The sequence below is a fragment of the Esox lucius genome, chromosome 15 (assembly GCF_011004845.1).
Source record: "Esox lucius isolate fEsoLuc1 chromosome 15, fEsoLuc1.pri, whole genome shotgun sequence".
NCBI lineage: Eukaryota > Metazoa > Chordata > Actinopteri > Esociformes > Esocidae > Esox > Esox lucius.
Genome location: NC_047583.1, coordinates 9660368 through 9677718, shown reverse-complemented (window position 1 = coordinate 9677718; position 17351 = coordinate 9660368). Strand labels below are relative to the sequence as shown.

General features: G+C 47.1%; 2 protein-coding genes across 3 annotated transcripts in view; one reads left to right on the top strand and one right to left on the bottom strand.

Moving 5' to 3' along the window:
- Positions 1 to 9419, top strand: part of LOC105015744 (transcription regulator protein BACH2) — a 32985-nt gene extending 23566 nt beyond the window's left edge. For both annotated transcript variants that reach the window (XM_010879109.4, XM_010879110.3), the window contains 4 exons: positions 349 to 624; positions 2888 to 4408; positions 6190 to 6396; positions 6604 to 9419. In XM_010879109.4, coding sequence (XP_010877411.2) covers positions 361 to 624; positions 2888 to 4408; positions 6190 to 6396; positions 6604 to 7098 — 2487 coding nt within the window. In that variant the 5' untranslated portion in view covers positions 349 to 360 and the 3' untranslated portion in view covers positions 7099 to 9419. The remainder of the gene's footprint in view (positions 1 to 348; positions 625 to 2887; positions 4409 to 6189; positions 6397 to 6603) is intronic.
- A 616-nt stretch (positions 9420 to 10035) lies between these two features.
- On the bottom strand, positions 10036 to 12785 carry LOC105015743 (gap junction alpha-10 protein). The gene is made up of 3 exons (XM_010879107.3): positions 12485 to 12785; positions 10486 to 12014; positions 10036 to 10087 (listed from the first exon to the last, which is right to left on the bottom strand). Exons 2-3 carry the CDS (start codon positions 11965 to 11967, stop codon positions 10049 to 10051), a joined length of 1521 nt encoding a protein of 506 aa, XP_010877409.1. The 5' UTR covers positions 11968 to 12014; positions 12485 to 12785; the 3' UTR covers positions 10036 to 10048.
- Positions 12786 to 17351: the final 4566 nt, after the last annotated feature.

The following is a 17351-nucleotide window of genomic DNA, read 5'->3' as shown; positions in this document are numbered from 1 at the left end:
ACATTCAATACATGATATAACGCATTTTTCCCACGCACTTCATAATGACTGAAGTCAAAGCGACAGGTCGCTTATCATTGAGTTATGAAATAGGTGTTTTCTTAGGTACAGGCACAGTAGTCGTTTTCTGAAAACACAGTGGAACTATGCACGGTGACAGAGATGTCAGTAAAAACCTGAGATAGCTGATCATGCACATCACTGGCATGATGTCCTAGATCCTAGATCTGTCAATGTGATCTACTGCATACAAACTCTTAAGTGATCGCCTCTGTTCCATGAATTCCCGGTTCAGCCAGAACTCATTTTGTGTGTGTGTGTGTGTGTGTGTGTGTGCGTTTTGTTCAGGGCGTGAGCGGGATGTCTGTGGATGAGGGGGTCCACCCCGGGCCCAGGGAGGCGCCCCTGTACGTGTATGAGTCCACGGTGCACTGTGCCAACGTCCTCCTCAGCCTGGAGGAGCAGCGGCGGCAGGACGTCCTGTGTGACGTGACGGTGCTGGTGGAGGGGACCGAGGTCCGGGCTCACCGAGCCGTCCTGGCTGCCAGCAGCAGATATTTCCTACAGGTGCTGCTGAGACACACCCACTCCGAGCAAGAGCCAATCATCAGCCTGCCTGACAAGGTGGGTTGCAGCCAATGATGTGCATGTGTATGTATGTTGTCCATCGTAACGGCCTGAGGAAGCGTCAGTACCCCTGATGTTAACAGACTTTCTGCACCGCTGGGCGTGGCCCTTTTTGTATTGTTATAAAAAACAATGCTGTTTCGTTACACACCTTTCGGTCCTGGTAAGGTAGAAATGACGAGATCGAGGATGAGAGTCAAGAAGAGGGAGTGAGAGGGAGAGAATGAGAATGTAAAATGATTGTGTGGTTCACTGTCTGTTGTGTTCATCCATCTGCCAGAAAGAAAGTGTGTGTGTGTGTGTGTGTGTGTGTGTGGGGGGGGGTAGTTGGAGAGGTTTGTGTGACATTACAAAGGCAATAAGTTACCCAGTTTGTAACTTGCTCAGTTGTCAAAGTGAAGCATTCCGTGGCTTGTTGGCCTAGTGTTGGCAGGAGTCCTAAAAACCCTGTGTGAATTTTCAGATGCAGTGATACGTTATATTTCCTCCGTTTCCGCCGCTGTAACTAATCGCGGACGGAACAGCCCCGGCTCACATCCTACTGGCTGCTATTAGCATATAATGTCCTAGATCTGTCAATGTGATTAATATGTCTCTTTGACTCTACCTCATACAATAATCACTATCAACGACTGAACCACTTCACGTGGTGTCAAAATCCATCCTCTAATGACTAGAAAGCGTTGCTTATTTTTCACATTTCTCTTTCCTTCTCTCTAGATATCTTCCCTCTTCCTCTTCCCTCCTTCCTAACTAGCCTCCTTCCTAACTAGACTCCTTTGTCCTAGCCTCCCTCGTTCCAGCCTCCTTTGTCCAATCCTCCTTTGTCCTAGGCTCCCTCCTTCTAGCCTCCTTTGTCCTAGCCTCCCTCCTTCTAGCCTCCTTTGTCCTAGCCTCCTTCCTCCTCCAGCCTCCTTCCTTCTAGCCTCCTCCCTGCTAGCCTCCTTCCTCCCTAACCTCCTTCCTCCCTAACCTCCTTCCTCCTAGCCTCCTTCTTGCTAGCCACCTTCCTCTCTAACCTCCTTCCTCCTAGCCTCCTTCCTCCTGTGCAGCACAATGCTCTCTCTTTCTCACTCGGACTCCTTTCCTATCCATCCATCCTCTCATTTGCCTCTTCTTTTGCTTTGTAGTATCTCTCTTTCTCTCTTCCTCTTTTTTCCCCTCCTGTCTTTCTCTCCCTGTCCTCATTAGTGAGGCTGGTAGTAACATTAAAGGCGTCTCGCCTGGTTTCTGTGTGTTCATAAAGACATGCTGCTGCAGGCATAGGAGACAGCTGCTGATGTTAGCTGAAAATAGACTCTCAGAACACTCAGCACTCTAACGGCACTGTCCCTCCCCCCAGCCCCTGACACACACACACACACACAGACACACAAACACACACTCACAGACTGGCAGGCATGCGCTGTGTGGTTGCAAACCCACACACACTCACAAACACACACACACACACCAACCTTGCTGGCTATCAGTTACTATGAGCAAGAACAGGAGAGATGACGAGAGAGGGGCTGGGAGGGAAAAGTGAAGAGGGATAGTCAAGGTGGCAGGGAAATGTGGAGAGGGGAGATGTAGAGGGGAGATGTAGAGGTGTAGGGGAGATGTAGAGGTGGAGGGGAGATGTAGAGGGGAGATGTAGAGGTGGAGGGGAGATGTAGAGGGGAGATGTAGAGGTAGAGGGGAGATGTAGAGGTGGAGGGGAGATGTAGAGGGGAGATGTAGAGGTGGAGGGGAGATGTAGAGGTGGAGGGGAGATGTAGAGGGGAGATGTAGAGGTGGAGGGGAGATGTAGAGGTAGAGGGGAGATGTAGAGGGGAGATGTAGAGGTGGAGGGGAGATGTAGAGGTGGAGGGGAGATGTAGAGGGGAGATGTAGAGGGGAGATGTAGAGGTGGAGGGGAGATGTAGAGGTGGAGGGGAGATGTAGAGGGGAGATGTAGAGGGGAGATGTAGAGGTGGAGGGGAGATGTAGAGGGGAGATGTGGAAGGAAATGTACATGGGAGATATAAAGTTTTTCACTGTCTCCCTTTCTCTCGTTCTTTCTCTCCTCTTTCTCTCTCTCACTCACTCCCTTACTCCCTCTCTCTCTCTCTCTCTCTTGTTTGTCTAAATAAAACATGAATGGTTAGTCCAGGCGACAGGGTTTGTTTAACTATGTGTGCAAGCAGCAGATTGTAACACTCCCCTCACAACATCCCCAGGACGGCCAACAGCACCACATATGCTAACACGGTCTTCTGTCCTCTGCTCCACTTATCAGGTCACAGCCAGGGGCTTCTCTCCGCTGCTTCAGTTTGCCTACACAGCCAAGCTGGTTCTGAGCAGAGAGAACATCCATGAAGTGATCCGCTGTGCTGACTTCCTAGGCGTTCACAACCTCGAGGACTCGTGTTTCCGCTTCCTGCAGGCCCAGCTACACAGTGACACCACTGATCACAACAACGGATTCCTCTGCCGCGCGGAGCCGCCGCCGTCGACACACACCGAAGACCTCATTGCGGGGGAGGATGGAGGCGGAGGCTCCGTGTCATCTGAGACACCCAAAGTGACGTCGTCCTCAGCGACGAGGCGGCGGCCCAATCACTCAGCCCTCACGCCGCTCACAAGCGGCCTGACCTCTGACATCCCACGTTGCCCCAAATACAGGAAACGCCAGAGTGCATGCACAAAGCACAATGGAGAACACGATGACGGCGACTCGTCGCACTGCCATTCCTCAGCTTCTCCGGAAACCTTAGAGACCGGCGGCAGCCGCCAAGTGGGACACACCCACCCCCTTTCCCCCTCCAGAATCAAAGAGGAGCCCTGTTCAGGGGGAGAGGAAAGCCCCCCTGGGCTGTCAGAGGACAGTCAGGATGTCCTGGAGATGGAGCTGGAGCCTTCAGAGCGTCCCACTAGGAGAAGCTCTCCCTCTTGCCTGCGCTCCTACCTCCAGCGGGGCGTCGTGGACTTCAGCAACTCAGCCAGCACTCTGCCCACCAGTCCTCTCAACCAGCCGCTGCTGACCAACAGACTCTCACTGGTCCACAACAGAGACACGGAACGGGACGGGGGGTCATCTCAGGGGGGCGGGGTTAGGGACTTCAGGACAGTGTTGCCAGTTGTCATGGATATGGAGGTGCTGGCAGGGGGGTTGGCCATGAAGCCCCTCCCATCAGATGGAGTCGGCAGACAGGAAGCAGAGTTGGATCGCCGCAGCAGTGTCATCTTCTCCCCAGGGGCCAGTGACCGGCTGGGAACGGCGTCTCATTCCTATTCCGACCGGAAGTCCCTGGAAAAAGATATGATGGAGATCACCTCGAAATCCTTGTGGACAGGTGTTAGTCAGTCTCCCTTTCACCAGACATACTCTCCCCTGCCCTCCTCCGCCTCCTCTATCACCCCCAGTGCTGCCCTCCAGGACCTCCTGCCGACCACGGCCTGTCGACCACGGCCCACCACCAGTTGCCCTCTGGCCATAAAGATCTCCCCCCGCTCGCCTCCCTGCGAACCCCGCACACGCACCTCCAGCTCCTGCTCATCTTTTTCCTACCTGGAGGACGGGGGAAGCGGGGGCTCGCCCTCCAGCCTACCCCAGTTTGAGTTCTCCTCCTCCCCGTGCTCTGGGTCTGGCCTGGCTCGCTGCCTAGTGGGGGAGCAGAGGGAACATGCTGGGATGGTGGTGGGCCGCACCAAGATCAAGTGTGAGCGGGGCTCGTACGGGGCCAACTCCAGTGATGAATCCGGGTCCTTCTCTGAGGGGGACAGTGAATGCGGCCCGGCCAGAGAACCAGGCCCCGAGGTCAGTATTCTCTGGCAGTGCTCCAAACTAAATGTGCGTCCCATGCTTTCCGAATACTTTTTTTAGTTTAGTAAAGTAGTGGCCTTTTGTGAGATTGTCACCGGTGCTATTCCTCTCTAAAGCTAAAAAGCCATGGAGCCATGGAGTGGCCTTATAAACTTTGACCCTTGCGACTTCCTGGTTGATAAAATAAAGCAGGAAGTCCTGGCGCAGGTGGCTAGGAGGAAGGATTTCCATCTTCAGTTCTCCCTGATCTGCTGGATGGTGTTGCTATGAGACCATAGAATTAACTATATATGAATGAATCGTAAAGCTTTAAATTTTTTCTAAGCTCTGACCATTTTCCTCACTGAAATCTGAAAATGGTGTGTGTGTGTTTTGTGTGTGCGCGTCTGTATGCTCATACCAGTTCTCATCGCTGACACACTTGGCTCTGACAGAACGGACACACACTCCAGGATGATCGGTGGCCGGGTGGAAGGTGCTGTGTCCTGTACCCTGCCATCTGGCTCACTCCCCCAGTTTAGAGCCTCCTAACTGGGACAGTCCACTATGCAAGCCCCCTGCTGGGTGACAGAGTACCAGGGCCACAACTTGGCCCATATAATACTGCATACATGTGTGCACGCACGCACGCACAGACACACACACATACAGACATGCACACAAACGCACACACCAGTTGACACAGATAAGGCCTACTTTTCAGCACTGGCCCAGTCAGAGTAGAGCTTAATGAAGTGAATGGGGAAGGCAGTGTTAAAAAGGGAAACCAGAACAGCGGCGAGAGAGAGATAGACAGGATTTATGACTGTGTCTGAAGCTCACTCTGTCTTCCCAACCTTATTGTGGAACTGGTTTGAGTCAAGGCTATATATAGATATCTATCCAGTCTATCTGGGGGTGGGGGGTGGGGGGTGGTGGGGGGTGGTGGAGAGAGAAGCCCCCCCTCCCCCCATTCCCTCAAGGTCACATCTGAAGCAGAGTGAACTCCCTCTGTCCCCTGCCTCTCCCCAGCTCTTTCACTGAGACACATGTGAGAGCGTCGCCCGGTACGCACCGCCCCATTAAGCACTGAATGGTAGCACTTTCAATTCAGAACATCACACGAGACAACTGTTGATTGTAGTGGGAGTTCCGTTCTGAGAGAGGTTCCCCAACGTCAGTTTCAGGATGTCAGTCAGTTGGTATGCTTCGGCGTACTTTCCATCAGTTCTGCGTACATGCATTTTTTTTCCCTCTCACCGTTGTTGACTCTACTACAAGGGACTGATTTATAGCCGCGCTTTAAATATGTGGTGACTTGAACAGGCAACAACCGGCTGTAATTGGTAGGAGAACAGTGTCACCTAGTGGGCTGGCTGGGTAAGAAACGTGCTCCTTTCAAATGTGTTTGTCGGTATGTGTCTTTGTGCACGTGCATACAAGGGTTTAGAATTAGGGGTGGGGGGGTCATGACCCCCCCAATATTACAGACTGGTCAATGTGACCCCCCTGGAAAAGAGTGAAAATCCTGGGACACATTGACCCTGACCCCCCCCCACCACCACCACCACCACCACCAACATACAATACGATCCTACGACGTTGTGTGTGTGTGTGTGTGACACTGTTTCAGTCTGGGAGAGTTTCATAAAACAAGCACGTACATTTCCTTTCTGTAACATGAATAACAATGCTACATTGCATAGTGTTGTAATATAACACTTAGACACCTTCTACTGAAAAGACTGTACAGCACATTTCCAATTCATCTGTGCATTTTCTTCTATGTCTGGCAGGTCAAACTTCCCTTCCCGGTGGATCAGATCACCAATCTTCCGCGCAATGACTTCCAGATTATGATAAAGATGCACAAACTGACCTCGGAGCAGCTGGAGTTCATCCACGACATCCGGCGGCGCAGTAAAAACCGCATCGCCGCCCAGCGTTGCCGCAAGAGGAAACTGGACTGCATCCAGAATCTGGAGGTGGAGATTCGCAAACTGGTGCGCCCCCCCGATTTGACGTTGACGCTATCACGCCGCGAAACTAGCAACTCCTCACTGTTTGCATCTCTAGGACTGTCTTCTGTTGATGTGTTTGGGCTCATGTACCTTTTACACATGTTTGCCTTCTAACGGTGTAAGGTTTTTGTCTTCTCAAGGTACACACAACATTCATGTGTGTGTGTGTGTGTGTGTGTGCCTTTGCAGGTGCATGAGAAGGAGAAGCTGCTGAGTGAGAGGAACCAGCTGAAGGTGTGTATGGGCGAGCTTTGGCAGAACCTCTCCTACCTCTCCCAGGCTGTGTCGCAGGGGGTGTGCCGGGAGGTACAGGCGAACCCTGCCAAGACCCACTCCCTGCCCCCCGCGCACGCACCCACTGGCCCCGCCTCCGCCGCCGACGGCATCTACGTCACGGCCAGCATCGACCTGACCTCCAGCCCCGGTTCCCCCGCCTTGGAGGGCAGCCTATCTAAGTCGCACTGCGCCTCCGAAAGCCTGGCGGACAGGGGAGCTGGGAGGCGAGCAGGGAGGCGGATCGGCGGGGAGACGGAGGTGCTCGTCGTGGGGCAGGTGGACCCCGAGTCGACCCTGGAGCCTGGAGCGTCTCCGGTCGTGTGTAGCCCCACTGTTTCGGTGGACTTCTGTCAGGAGATGACTGAGAAATGCACAACAGAAGAACAGCCTGTACAGAGCTGTACCTAGCTAGCGACGACCCAACAGCTCGCGACTGTTTGTCTTTTATTGCTATTATGACACACATCTCTACCTTGACATATAAAGTTTGAAGTACATTTGTTATCTGTGTTTTTGAAAGGACGGCACTACAGTGTCTTATCAGCAATACTGTTCAACAGGTTAATGGACTTATCAGTCTCCTCATGGCAAAGCACTGGCAGCTTCCCCTCTCGCTCTCTCACTCACACTCTCTCACTCTCTCCCTCTTTCTCATTATATGTCTCTCCCTATTCTATTTCTGCCCCACCCGCTCTCTCTGTCTCTCTCCCACCCTCCCTCTCTCTAGTGGGAGGTTAAACTCAGGAATTCCTCTGAATGTTTAATAATGTCTCTGTAAAAAGTTATTTCGTTACAAAGTGTGCGTCTGAAGGGTTCTCCTGTACAGCTGAGAGTTGAATGAACTAGCTCGCATATGCAAAGTTTCCTTCAACTATAATTTCAAATATTTTCTTTCCCCCTGCATAGATGGTTGATTGTGTACATTCCTCTTTTGCATTTGGCACACAATAATATCTGTGGTGAAAGATAGAAAGAATGAAAGAAAAAAAGAAATGCAAGATTCAACGTTATGTTAGCTAAAGAGGGTAATGGGAATTGAACTGCACCATTCAGAACCTCCTGGAGGTATCATATGTCATTTACCTTACCAAATGGATTGACATCGGCACTTAGAAATGAAAACCTCCAAGAAAGGTACTTATATTCAACCAATATGTCAAGGATTATCATACTTATCTGAACCATATAGCTCTTTTAGGGGTAGAAATGTCCCATGTTTAGTGATGAAGTAGTGTTGAGGACCGAGGAGTTAGCCTTAACGTTTAGCGTAAATCACATGTGATGAAGTATTGGGATGTAGATTAACGGTGCAACGTATTCCTTGCTTGATAATCCTTGTAAATTCTTAAACGCAGGGGTGCAATTTATCCTCTAAACTTGTCCCAATCAAGTGGATTGTTGAAAACTAATTCGAAGATGTGCTTAAGTAGTTGCTGGTCCATAGTAATGCCAAACTCAGTTCAGTTGTGAAAGGTAGTTCTGTAGCATGTATCAGGCTTAGCTCAGTGGTTTCTTTGTTTTATCTAGGAATGTTGAAATTTCATTTTCTGTGATTTCTTTCCAATTGACATCCTTTTATTTTCCTTCGTAGTATGAAGTACCAATGACAGAACTCCACAGAATGCACTGTTACTCTGAGTACACTGAATATACTGATCATCCCACTTGGTTATTTTTTAATTAGAGAAGTAAATATGAACATGTTACCTTATTTATTTTGTCAATGGTTCTGTGGGAGAATGTGTTGGCACAAAATGAAGGCCTGGAAACTTCCAGAGTCCTAAAATTGATTCTCTTGATTTTTAATAGTTGTTGTTTTTATTGACAGTTTGGATGAAAGACAAGTATTTGTGTGTTACATGATTCACAATGTCCTTATTTAGCATAAATTAAGCTGATGTTTCAAAAGAGGCGAGAGTGTTTACAAATGTCTGTGTTACCTGTTTGTGTTTTTTAAAGATTTTTCCATGACAAGAGACTTTGCGTAATCGGATTGATACGTTTTTAACCGTTTTTCAAGCTGAACATGTATACAATTGCAAGTAAATGATATGTTCACACAAGATTTTAACATTTGAAAAGTGCAGCTCCAAGTCTTGCCTTAGGGGTTTCCGAGGCCAAACTCAAGTGAAAGGGAATGGAAGGTGTCAATTAAAAACCATACTGTGGGAAAACAACATTCTGTCTAAACCATGAAATACGGTTGTTTTGAGTACAAACACATTGTTTACTTTTTGAAGAAAGACACATTGCATTTGTTCTTAATGTGCATTGATGATGTTATTTTGCCACAGTGCAGGTTTGAGTGAATCCCAGCCTAAGTGTATGCAGAGGCAATGCCTCGTCTGAACATTATGGACTTTCACACTTATCTACCTGTAAAATTCTGCATACCTCTCATTTTGGGTCGAGGACTGTGTTGTACTGTAGGATGAAGTTGTATTTGGTGTTTCTATTTTTACATAGTGGTCATTATTATTGTAATAGTAGATTTTTTGGTGGGACATTTTTTATGTGTCATTAAAGGAAACTGCAATATGACTGTTATTTGCAGATTCAATTTTGCTTCTCCCTTTTTATCTTTGAATGTTCAAATTGCCTGAGTTTTTGTTACATTGTAAATATTGTGTAACTGTTGTTTCTGTTCATTTGATATGCAAATGTTTTGGAGGAAAAAAAAACTTTTTGTCATGACACCATTTCTGTTTATGGATTAAAACAAATAGCATGTGCCAATTCTTTGTGTTTTTTTATTTTATTTTTGTTTTTATATTAGATATCTAGGATAATAATGCAGCCCAATCAAAGACAATGACAAAAAGTGATTTTCACTTTTAGTAAATAAGCATTTAATGTCAAGATAAGACTGTATATCAAACAGCTACAGACACACACGTCCACCAGTGTCACCGTTTCCTTTTGAATTTCTGACATAAAAAAAAAAAGGTGAAGCTAAATATTACATTTATAAAAGTGAACGCTAAGCATGTACACATTTCTCCAGGGACGTCATTCCACTCCCCATGATTTCGCAGTGCTCACAAACATTCGTTTATCCCAATAATTGTACCTTTTCACATTTCAGGCATTACTCTTGATGTGCACAATCCCATCCCCTCTCTGCCACAATCCGCCACATGAAAAGTCACTTGTTTTGGAGATTGTGGACATTTTAAGGTGCTTTGAATTGGAAATAGAACGGGAAACAGCACTCCGACGCTCTGCCCACCCGTGGCTCTGCCTGGGCTGAAGGCTCTTTCTGTCCCAATCGATGATGTGCCCATGTGTTATTGATATCTCCTGTGTGTGGTTCCACTTGGAGGCAACTCTCGGGTCCTGTTTTTGTTCTGGTCCCCCTTCACTTTTTCATGATAGACGAGATGTCCAAGAAAACACTCTGAAAGAGAGACAACAGTTATCTTTACTTTCTTATTGTAAGATTTTATAAAACGTATACAGCATATATATATATATATATACATATACGTGTATGTATGCACATATATGCATATATGTATATTAATATCTATATATCCAAAAAAATTATTGCAGTCTATTACATCTTTACTGGTGAGATCTAGACTTTCTTTCCTTCCATCTCTCATTCTATCTCTCATTCTATCTCTCCCTATCCCTCTCTATCTCTCAATCCCTTCACCTCCCCTTGTTGAGTCTAATGTCATGCTCATGTGTAACTGTAACCATGATAGGCTGCTAAAACCACAAATGACAGGGGGACAGATGACTCCCTAAACAAGCCCGTTCAGGGGTGGCCTGTCTTTTGACTCTACTTGCCATTGACATTCTCCTTCCGGGTGGGGCCATCACGGGCATGTCCCCCATTTCGCCCAGCTCGGACTCAGAGCTCCGTACAGAGTTGCTGCTGCAGTCACTGATGGTGGACATGCTCTCGGAGGGCATGCGAGACATGAAGCTCTGCTTCCTCCCTGGGTTGGGAAAGGGGAAGTCACTTCCCATTGAGTCCCGCCTCTCCTCTGGGTCCGTGTCCCTCTGGGCCAAGCTGGGCCTATGTGATGCCATGACACTTGGTCTGTGCGTTGCCATAGGCGCAGGTACTTCCATGTGGCCAGGCTGGTGGTGGTCTTGAGGCTGCAAGTGGTGGATCTGCTGGGCCTGCACGTTACCATGGTCACCGTCCCTATTTACGACAGATCCCCCGTAGGCCGGAGATGGCTGGTCCACCGGGGCGATGGCGTGATTCTCCCGGGCCCCCTGGAGGTGCCGGCTGGGAGACATCCCGTGGCTGGGGTGCCGTTGCTGGACCTGCTGATGGGGCTGGAAGCCGGTGCAGTTGGCCAGGTACTGGCCCGGAGCCACGCTATTGTGCCTGGACACAGTGTGGTTGGGGATGTAGTTGGGGGGTGGGTCCGCGGGGTCCGGGTCTGGCCCAGGAGTCCCTTTGAAGGCGGTCTGAGTCAGGGGCCCGTTGTGGGTGGACAGGTTCCTCATCACGCACAAGTGCTGTATCGTCGACTTCCTCTTCGGCCTGTAAACCAGGCTGTCATCGTCTGCTTTGCTCTGGTCTCCCCTCAAAGTCTGTTTGATTTTCCTGATGCCCAGGTGGGATATCTCCATGACGTTCAGGAAGAGGGACACCCCGGCTATGACAATCATGAACACCATGAACACGGTTTTCTCTGTGGGCCTGGAGACGTAACAGTCCACACTGTTGGGGCAGGGCATCCTCTCGCACTTATACAGGGGGTCCAGTCCGATGCCATACAGGATATACTGGCCCATAATGAAGCCCACCTCCACCACGGAGCGTGTTAGGATATGGATGACGTACGTCCGCAGCAGGGACCCTCTCAGCGGAGCCTTCTTCACCTTCCTCTGCTCCTCTAGCTTCTTAAGCTCCTTCTCGATGCGCTTGTGCTCCTCCAACGGCGCCTCCGTCTCCCCCAGCTCCGCCTTCAGCTGGATCCTGCGCTGGTGCCTCTCCTTCTCCAGGGCGCGCAGGCGGTAGAGCGCGTGGCCCATGTAGACCAGCGAGGGTGAGGACACGAAGATGACCTGCAGGACCCAGAAGCGGATGAGGGAGATGGGGAAGGCCTGGTCGTAGCAGACGGTCTTGCAGCCAGGCTGGTCGGTGTTGCAGATGAACTCTGCCTGCTCGTCGTCCCACACGTCCTCCGCCGCCACGCCGAGCACCAGCATGCGGAAGATGAAGAGAATGGTGAGCCAGATCTTGCCCACGATGGTGGAGTGAATGTGAACCTCCTCCAGGATGCTACCCAGCAGGTTCCAGTCCCCCATTGTTTCTGCTCAAGGCTCACTGGTCTCTACCGATACATGTCCACACTCTGGGGAAAGGGAGAGATTTAAAAAAATCACGTATTCCCATTTGACAGTGTCTAGATGGCGGTTGAAAACGTGCAGTGTGTGTCTTCGCTCTGCACTGAACGGATGGACGTATTAACCAAGACGAGGGCAATGGATAGAAAGCCACTAAATGGCAAGAAATTTGAAAAGAAAACAGATCTAATTTGATGTAAAGTTAGACCTGGTCCTACTAGGCTGTATATACTGTTGCCTAAATAGTTCACTATAGGTTTCTGAATTGTATGTGACACGTATTTTTTTCCTTTACTGGTTACGTAATCAGAATGAATTTCACTGTGGTCAGTCCAGGCATTTGTTGTATTCCTCTCCTTTACCTTAACTTAGATAAAACATATGCAGTACAATTTAACTGCAACATGCAAGAACAGAATATATATTTAGTTTTTTGTTTTGTCAATGCATAGTTTTAAAGCAGAAGAAAATCACTTACATATCAATGGTATGGATACTCTCTTTGCGTCTCAATGCAAATCATGTTTCCCAGTTGCAAAATCACATGCTTGGTATGGTCACCCCATGGAGAAACCTCAGTCTGAGCCTTTCGCAAAAGCACATCTCTGCCTGGGTTGGCTGGCCAGTCAGTCAGTCCTCCACACAGAGTGTGCCCTGTGTTTTCCCGTGGTGCTGTTCCAGGGTTCACAGGATGTGGCGATTGATCCGCCACCGACGGGAGGGACAATGCCCGATGGCACATCTTGCCAAGCAATTGTTGAGCGCTGCCTGCAACGTCCCTCCCCCTCCCGACCCCTGGCTTGCTCCCACAGTGCCAACCGAGCCAGTGCCCTCTAACCTCATCAATAACCCGCGCTCTGGCTGGAGAGGGTATATTTGTGCACACAATGTTTTTTATTTCCCAAAAGGCCCCCCACTTCCCTGTTCAGGCCCTTTAGGTGTTACGCTAACCCTAATTAGGAGCTTAAGACACTGGCCGTTTTAGGCAAAGTTATGTAACGGCTCCCATGTTTGAGAATCGAATGTATAATCTATAAGGCCAGACACACTGGTTCAATGAGTCATGTCCCATTTCATAGATAGCTGCATGGGGAATATTTGTTTTTTTTGAGTGGGTGTCCTAACCACCCCCCCCCCCCCCATGATGGTTTGTCTTTTGAACCAGAACATTATGGTGCCAGAGATACCAATTCAACTGCTGAAAACTGTTGGAGCAACACGGTTATCAAACAAGCACGCAGGACGTGCCCCAATTCTTTTTTTATTGTAAATATTTTTAACATCACTATGTGCCTCTGGAGGTCTAGCCGTTTAAAGGATAGACATTACTCTAAGCCTCGTTGCAAAATGTGTCCGAGACCAGAGCAGGAAATCGGTCTGGGATCCTGTGCCCCAAATGCTGTACTCCAGCTCAGGCTGAAGGATTAAGTTTTATTATGATGAGTTAGTGACTTTTGTGTGACTTGGTTTGGTCTCGATTATATTTCCCATTCCTGAAGGATACTGAGCTCTGCTTCACGAAGTGGAGTTGAGGAGCAATTAGTAATGAGAACAGGGACTGATGTCACAAAATGCTGTTTTTCTCAAAGGTTATGCCATTTCTTTAACCAAAGAATAGCCATAATTTCCAAATATATTATTATTATTTTTTTATAAAACGCAGATTGTCCTGCGATATCTGAGCAGTGCGCATCCATTCATCGCTCAGCAACTCTGTGCAAAGTGGAGTTGAGTATACTCAGCTAGCCATACCAAAGCTAAGTAATAGTACACAACAGTAGTTGAGTTTCTGCTACGGCGGAATAAAAAGACCAGCCCAGCCTCAGGGCTTTAATTAGCTTTCCACTGCACACTGACCGAGTCAATGGAGGATTGATTTGATTTTCCCTTGCAGAAGCTTGGACAGCAAATGCCAGATGTCACTTCAGGGACATTGCATTACATAACCGGGTTCATCTAATGCTTAGCCAGAAGTCCACAGGAGCTGGGCTGTTGTGTATCTGTACTGCAGATGCCCAGGCCTGCAACCATACGTTTTGATTTGATTAGCTCCATACCTGTGATTGTGGGTGAAAACCAGTGATTGTTTTCTTTGAGGGAAGCAATATGCATTTAAACATTTGCCCTCATTGTTCCCTCGTTGTTGTGGTTATTGAGCCTTACAGAAATGTCATTCTATATTTTTGGGCTGGTCGTATTAATAAGTGTTATAAAATATATATTTCACAGTGGAGTGGTGCCCATGATTTGATTGCTTCCGTTCGCTGGCACAGGTTGACCATTCCGAACAAACGTCAACAAGGTGATGGCAGCATTGTCATCGCATACTTGCCTAGCAGCACAGTGCAGTGGTACTGAAAAAATAAAGACAGCATCCACACATAAACACTGGTTAATGGCACTCAATCTATTCACTTAATCTCCTCTCAAACCTCTGCCTCTATTAAGTTGTGGCTGAAGACCTTGTTTTGTGCGAACAGTCTCCCCAATGTTGTCAGCAAATGCCCAGCTGACAGGATGTGGGTTCACCTGAAAACAAGGAATATCGCTTTCACCAAGGATATCTAAGGGCATTCTCGATTTTGTCCTCTTCATGAATTTCACATACGGTCCAATCAACGCTCTGACGCTGGTGCTGTAACGGCGAGGTCGTGTGAGGATGGTCTGTGTTGTACCGTAGCCGCCCGTCAATACTTTTAGTGCTCACCACGTAATGCGCTGTAGGATCACACAGAATGGTTTATGAAAGGTTAACGATACCCAGGGCTCATTAAACCCTTTAATCAACGATGGGATCAATGAAGAACATATACACAGGCAGGCAGCACTCACAGATATATATGTACAGGAATGTGTATGGGAACGCATCAAGGAGGAGCCTTGATTAATTGATTAACAGAACAAGATATAAAAAACAAACCCTTTTCAAAGTGAACAGGTGGAATGAGGGGGAGAGAGGCATGCAGAGTGAGGAACAGGGAGGGAGAGAGACAGGCAACAAGAAAAAAATAGTGAGTGATAGAGACAGACAGGCAGAAAGAGAAATGGGGGAGTGAGAGAATGACTCACACAGGCAAAGAGCGCAAGAGAGGGAGAGTGAAAAAGAGACAGGGAGGGAGGGAGAGACATTTAAACACTGGACCCAATATTACTGTCAAAATACACATGATGGGACAAAACACCCAGAGGAATCATTGGATGGGTAATACCAGCATGAGGTGTTTATTGTTTAAAATGGTCTGTTCCTAAAACCATCTGTTCCTAAGGGAAACATTTTGGCAGCTGAGGTATGGAATTCATAAATCGCCTGTTACCGGAGTGAGGAAAGACAATGCTTGACCTGGGTAAATGAGCCAAAACCTTAACTAAATACAAAATGTATCTTCATGGCCTTGGGAACTGATATTGGATGCAATCCAAAACCATGGTTGGCCAGACAAAACATTATGTAACCATAGTGGTCAACATAGATAGAACACTTTCCAATCACCTTCCCCAAATATCTACATTTTTATTTTGGTTGTTATATTGAGCATTATATTTCTCTGTTGGATATAGTTTTATTTGTTTTGTGTATGTACAGTTCCGGAAAATATTAAGAGACCACTGTACCTTTTTCTTTCCTTTCCAATAAAATTTGAAAAGTGAGTTTTGAGTGAGGAACAGAAGGGTTCAAATTAAGAGACCACTGCAAATTGAATGCTTCTGTTCCTCACTCATAACTTTCCTTTTCAACTTTTTTGGAAAAGAAAGAAAAAGGTGCAGTGGTCTCTTAATTTTTACCTAATTTAGGGGACCTCATGCAGTGGTCCCCTCATTTTATCTGGAGCTGTATGTATGTACGATACGTGCAAGTAATTGTATAGAATATACTATATTGTTCAATATGTTAATTTTGTGTTACTGAATTACTATAGATAGCTTTTTGTGATTTTTATATTTTTTATATTTTATACATTAGTATTCATGTTGTTGTTTTGGCTGCTCTTTTTGAAAGGTTTTTTATGTGTATCGCTTTACTTTGGCAACACTGACAAGCCAGTCGTACCATTAGCAGATACTGAATTTGAGAGAGACAGAGAGAGAGAGAGAAGGTGAAAGATCGAGTGTGAGTGTGAGAGATGGAGAGTGTGAGAAAGAAAAGAGTGAGATAGAGTGTGAAAGTGAGCGGGGGAGGTGCAGTAATTAAACCATTACAGATATGGTCAGGTTATTATAGATCCATAGCTGCTGTACAGTAGGATCTCATTTACTGCTAACTGGCACATGTGCTCTGTGCTCTGGCACGAGATAACAGCCTTCAGGCTTCAGTTGTTTGTCCGCTGGATGGCTGGGTGGCGGGTTGGTGGGGGCTGTTCCTGTAGTAACCCTCACAACTCATGTTGTCAACCACAGTTGGCATCTAATCTCCGTGCTCCCATTGGCCCTGAGAGGTTCCAACTCCTCCTCCTGACTGATGATTGGCTGCCGGAATTCAGCTTTGTCCTGCTCTGCCCTGAGTTCTGCCTGCACCGCTGGTCCCCCTGGGTTTGTCTACCAGCATGGTGGCTGCCATGATCCCTTACCTAAACTTAACTGGGGTATTTTCGTAGGCTCCGCATTAACTCTTCCCGAGGCAACAGTGACCTTTCTTTAACTATTCAGTAACTATAACCCCTTCAAATTCAATGAGGTGATGGCGTTGATGCATTGTGGATATTGTTTATTATTTAATTGTTTTGACTGGTTATCTTAGCCTTGTGTTTATAAGGAATTATCAGAAATGGCAAAACTGTAGGTTAAGACGATGATATCATCCCAACATAGATAGTGATTGACTCTTTGGGTCCATGGTTGTAACACATGGACTGCAGTTGAAAATTTGCCAGCTTATAAAACTGTCTGCGTAAAGATATATTGTTTCATTTTATGGTTTGCTGAATTTTTTTTAAAGCAAACATAATACTAAATTAGGATCAAATGTGACAGTTTTCTGCTGTGGTGATTGATCCTGTCAATGTTGTGAAGCTTTGAACGTAGCTTGATGCATTCAAAATATATTACATATTCCCTTTATCTACTCTTGTGGTTGTAACAATGCAAAAGTGGTTTAAAATGGTGCATGTGTGTAAGCTCTTTCCCTTTGTGAAACATGAAAACACTATCAGACCAGAGGGCATAGCTGTCATTTCAGGACACGAAGCCACGATAATAAACCAAATGACTTTATTAGATTTTTTGGTTAATCCATTAACCCTAATGTTTATTAGATTTTTTATCCTGTTGCAATTTTTATGTCAAAGTGGTTCTGAATGTGATGTTTTGGTATTCATTTTCCCATTCTTTGGACACTTATGAGTTACGTT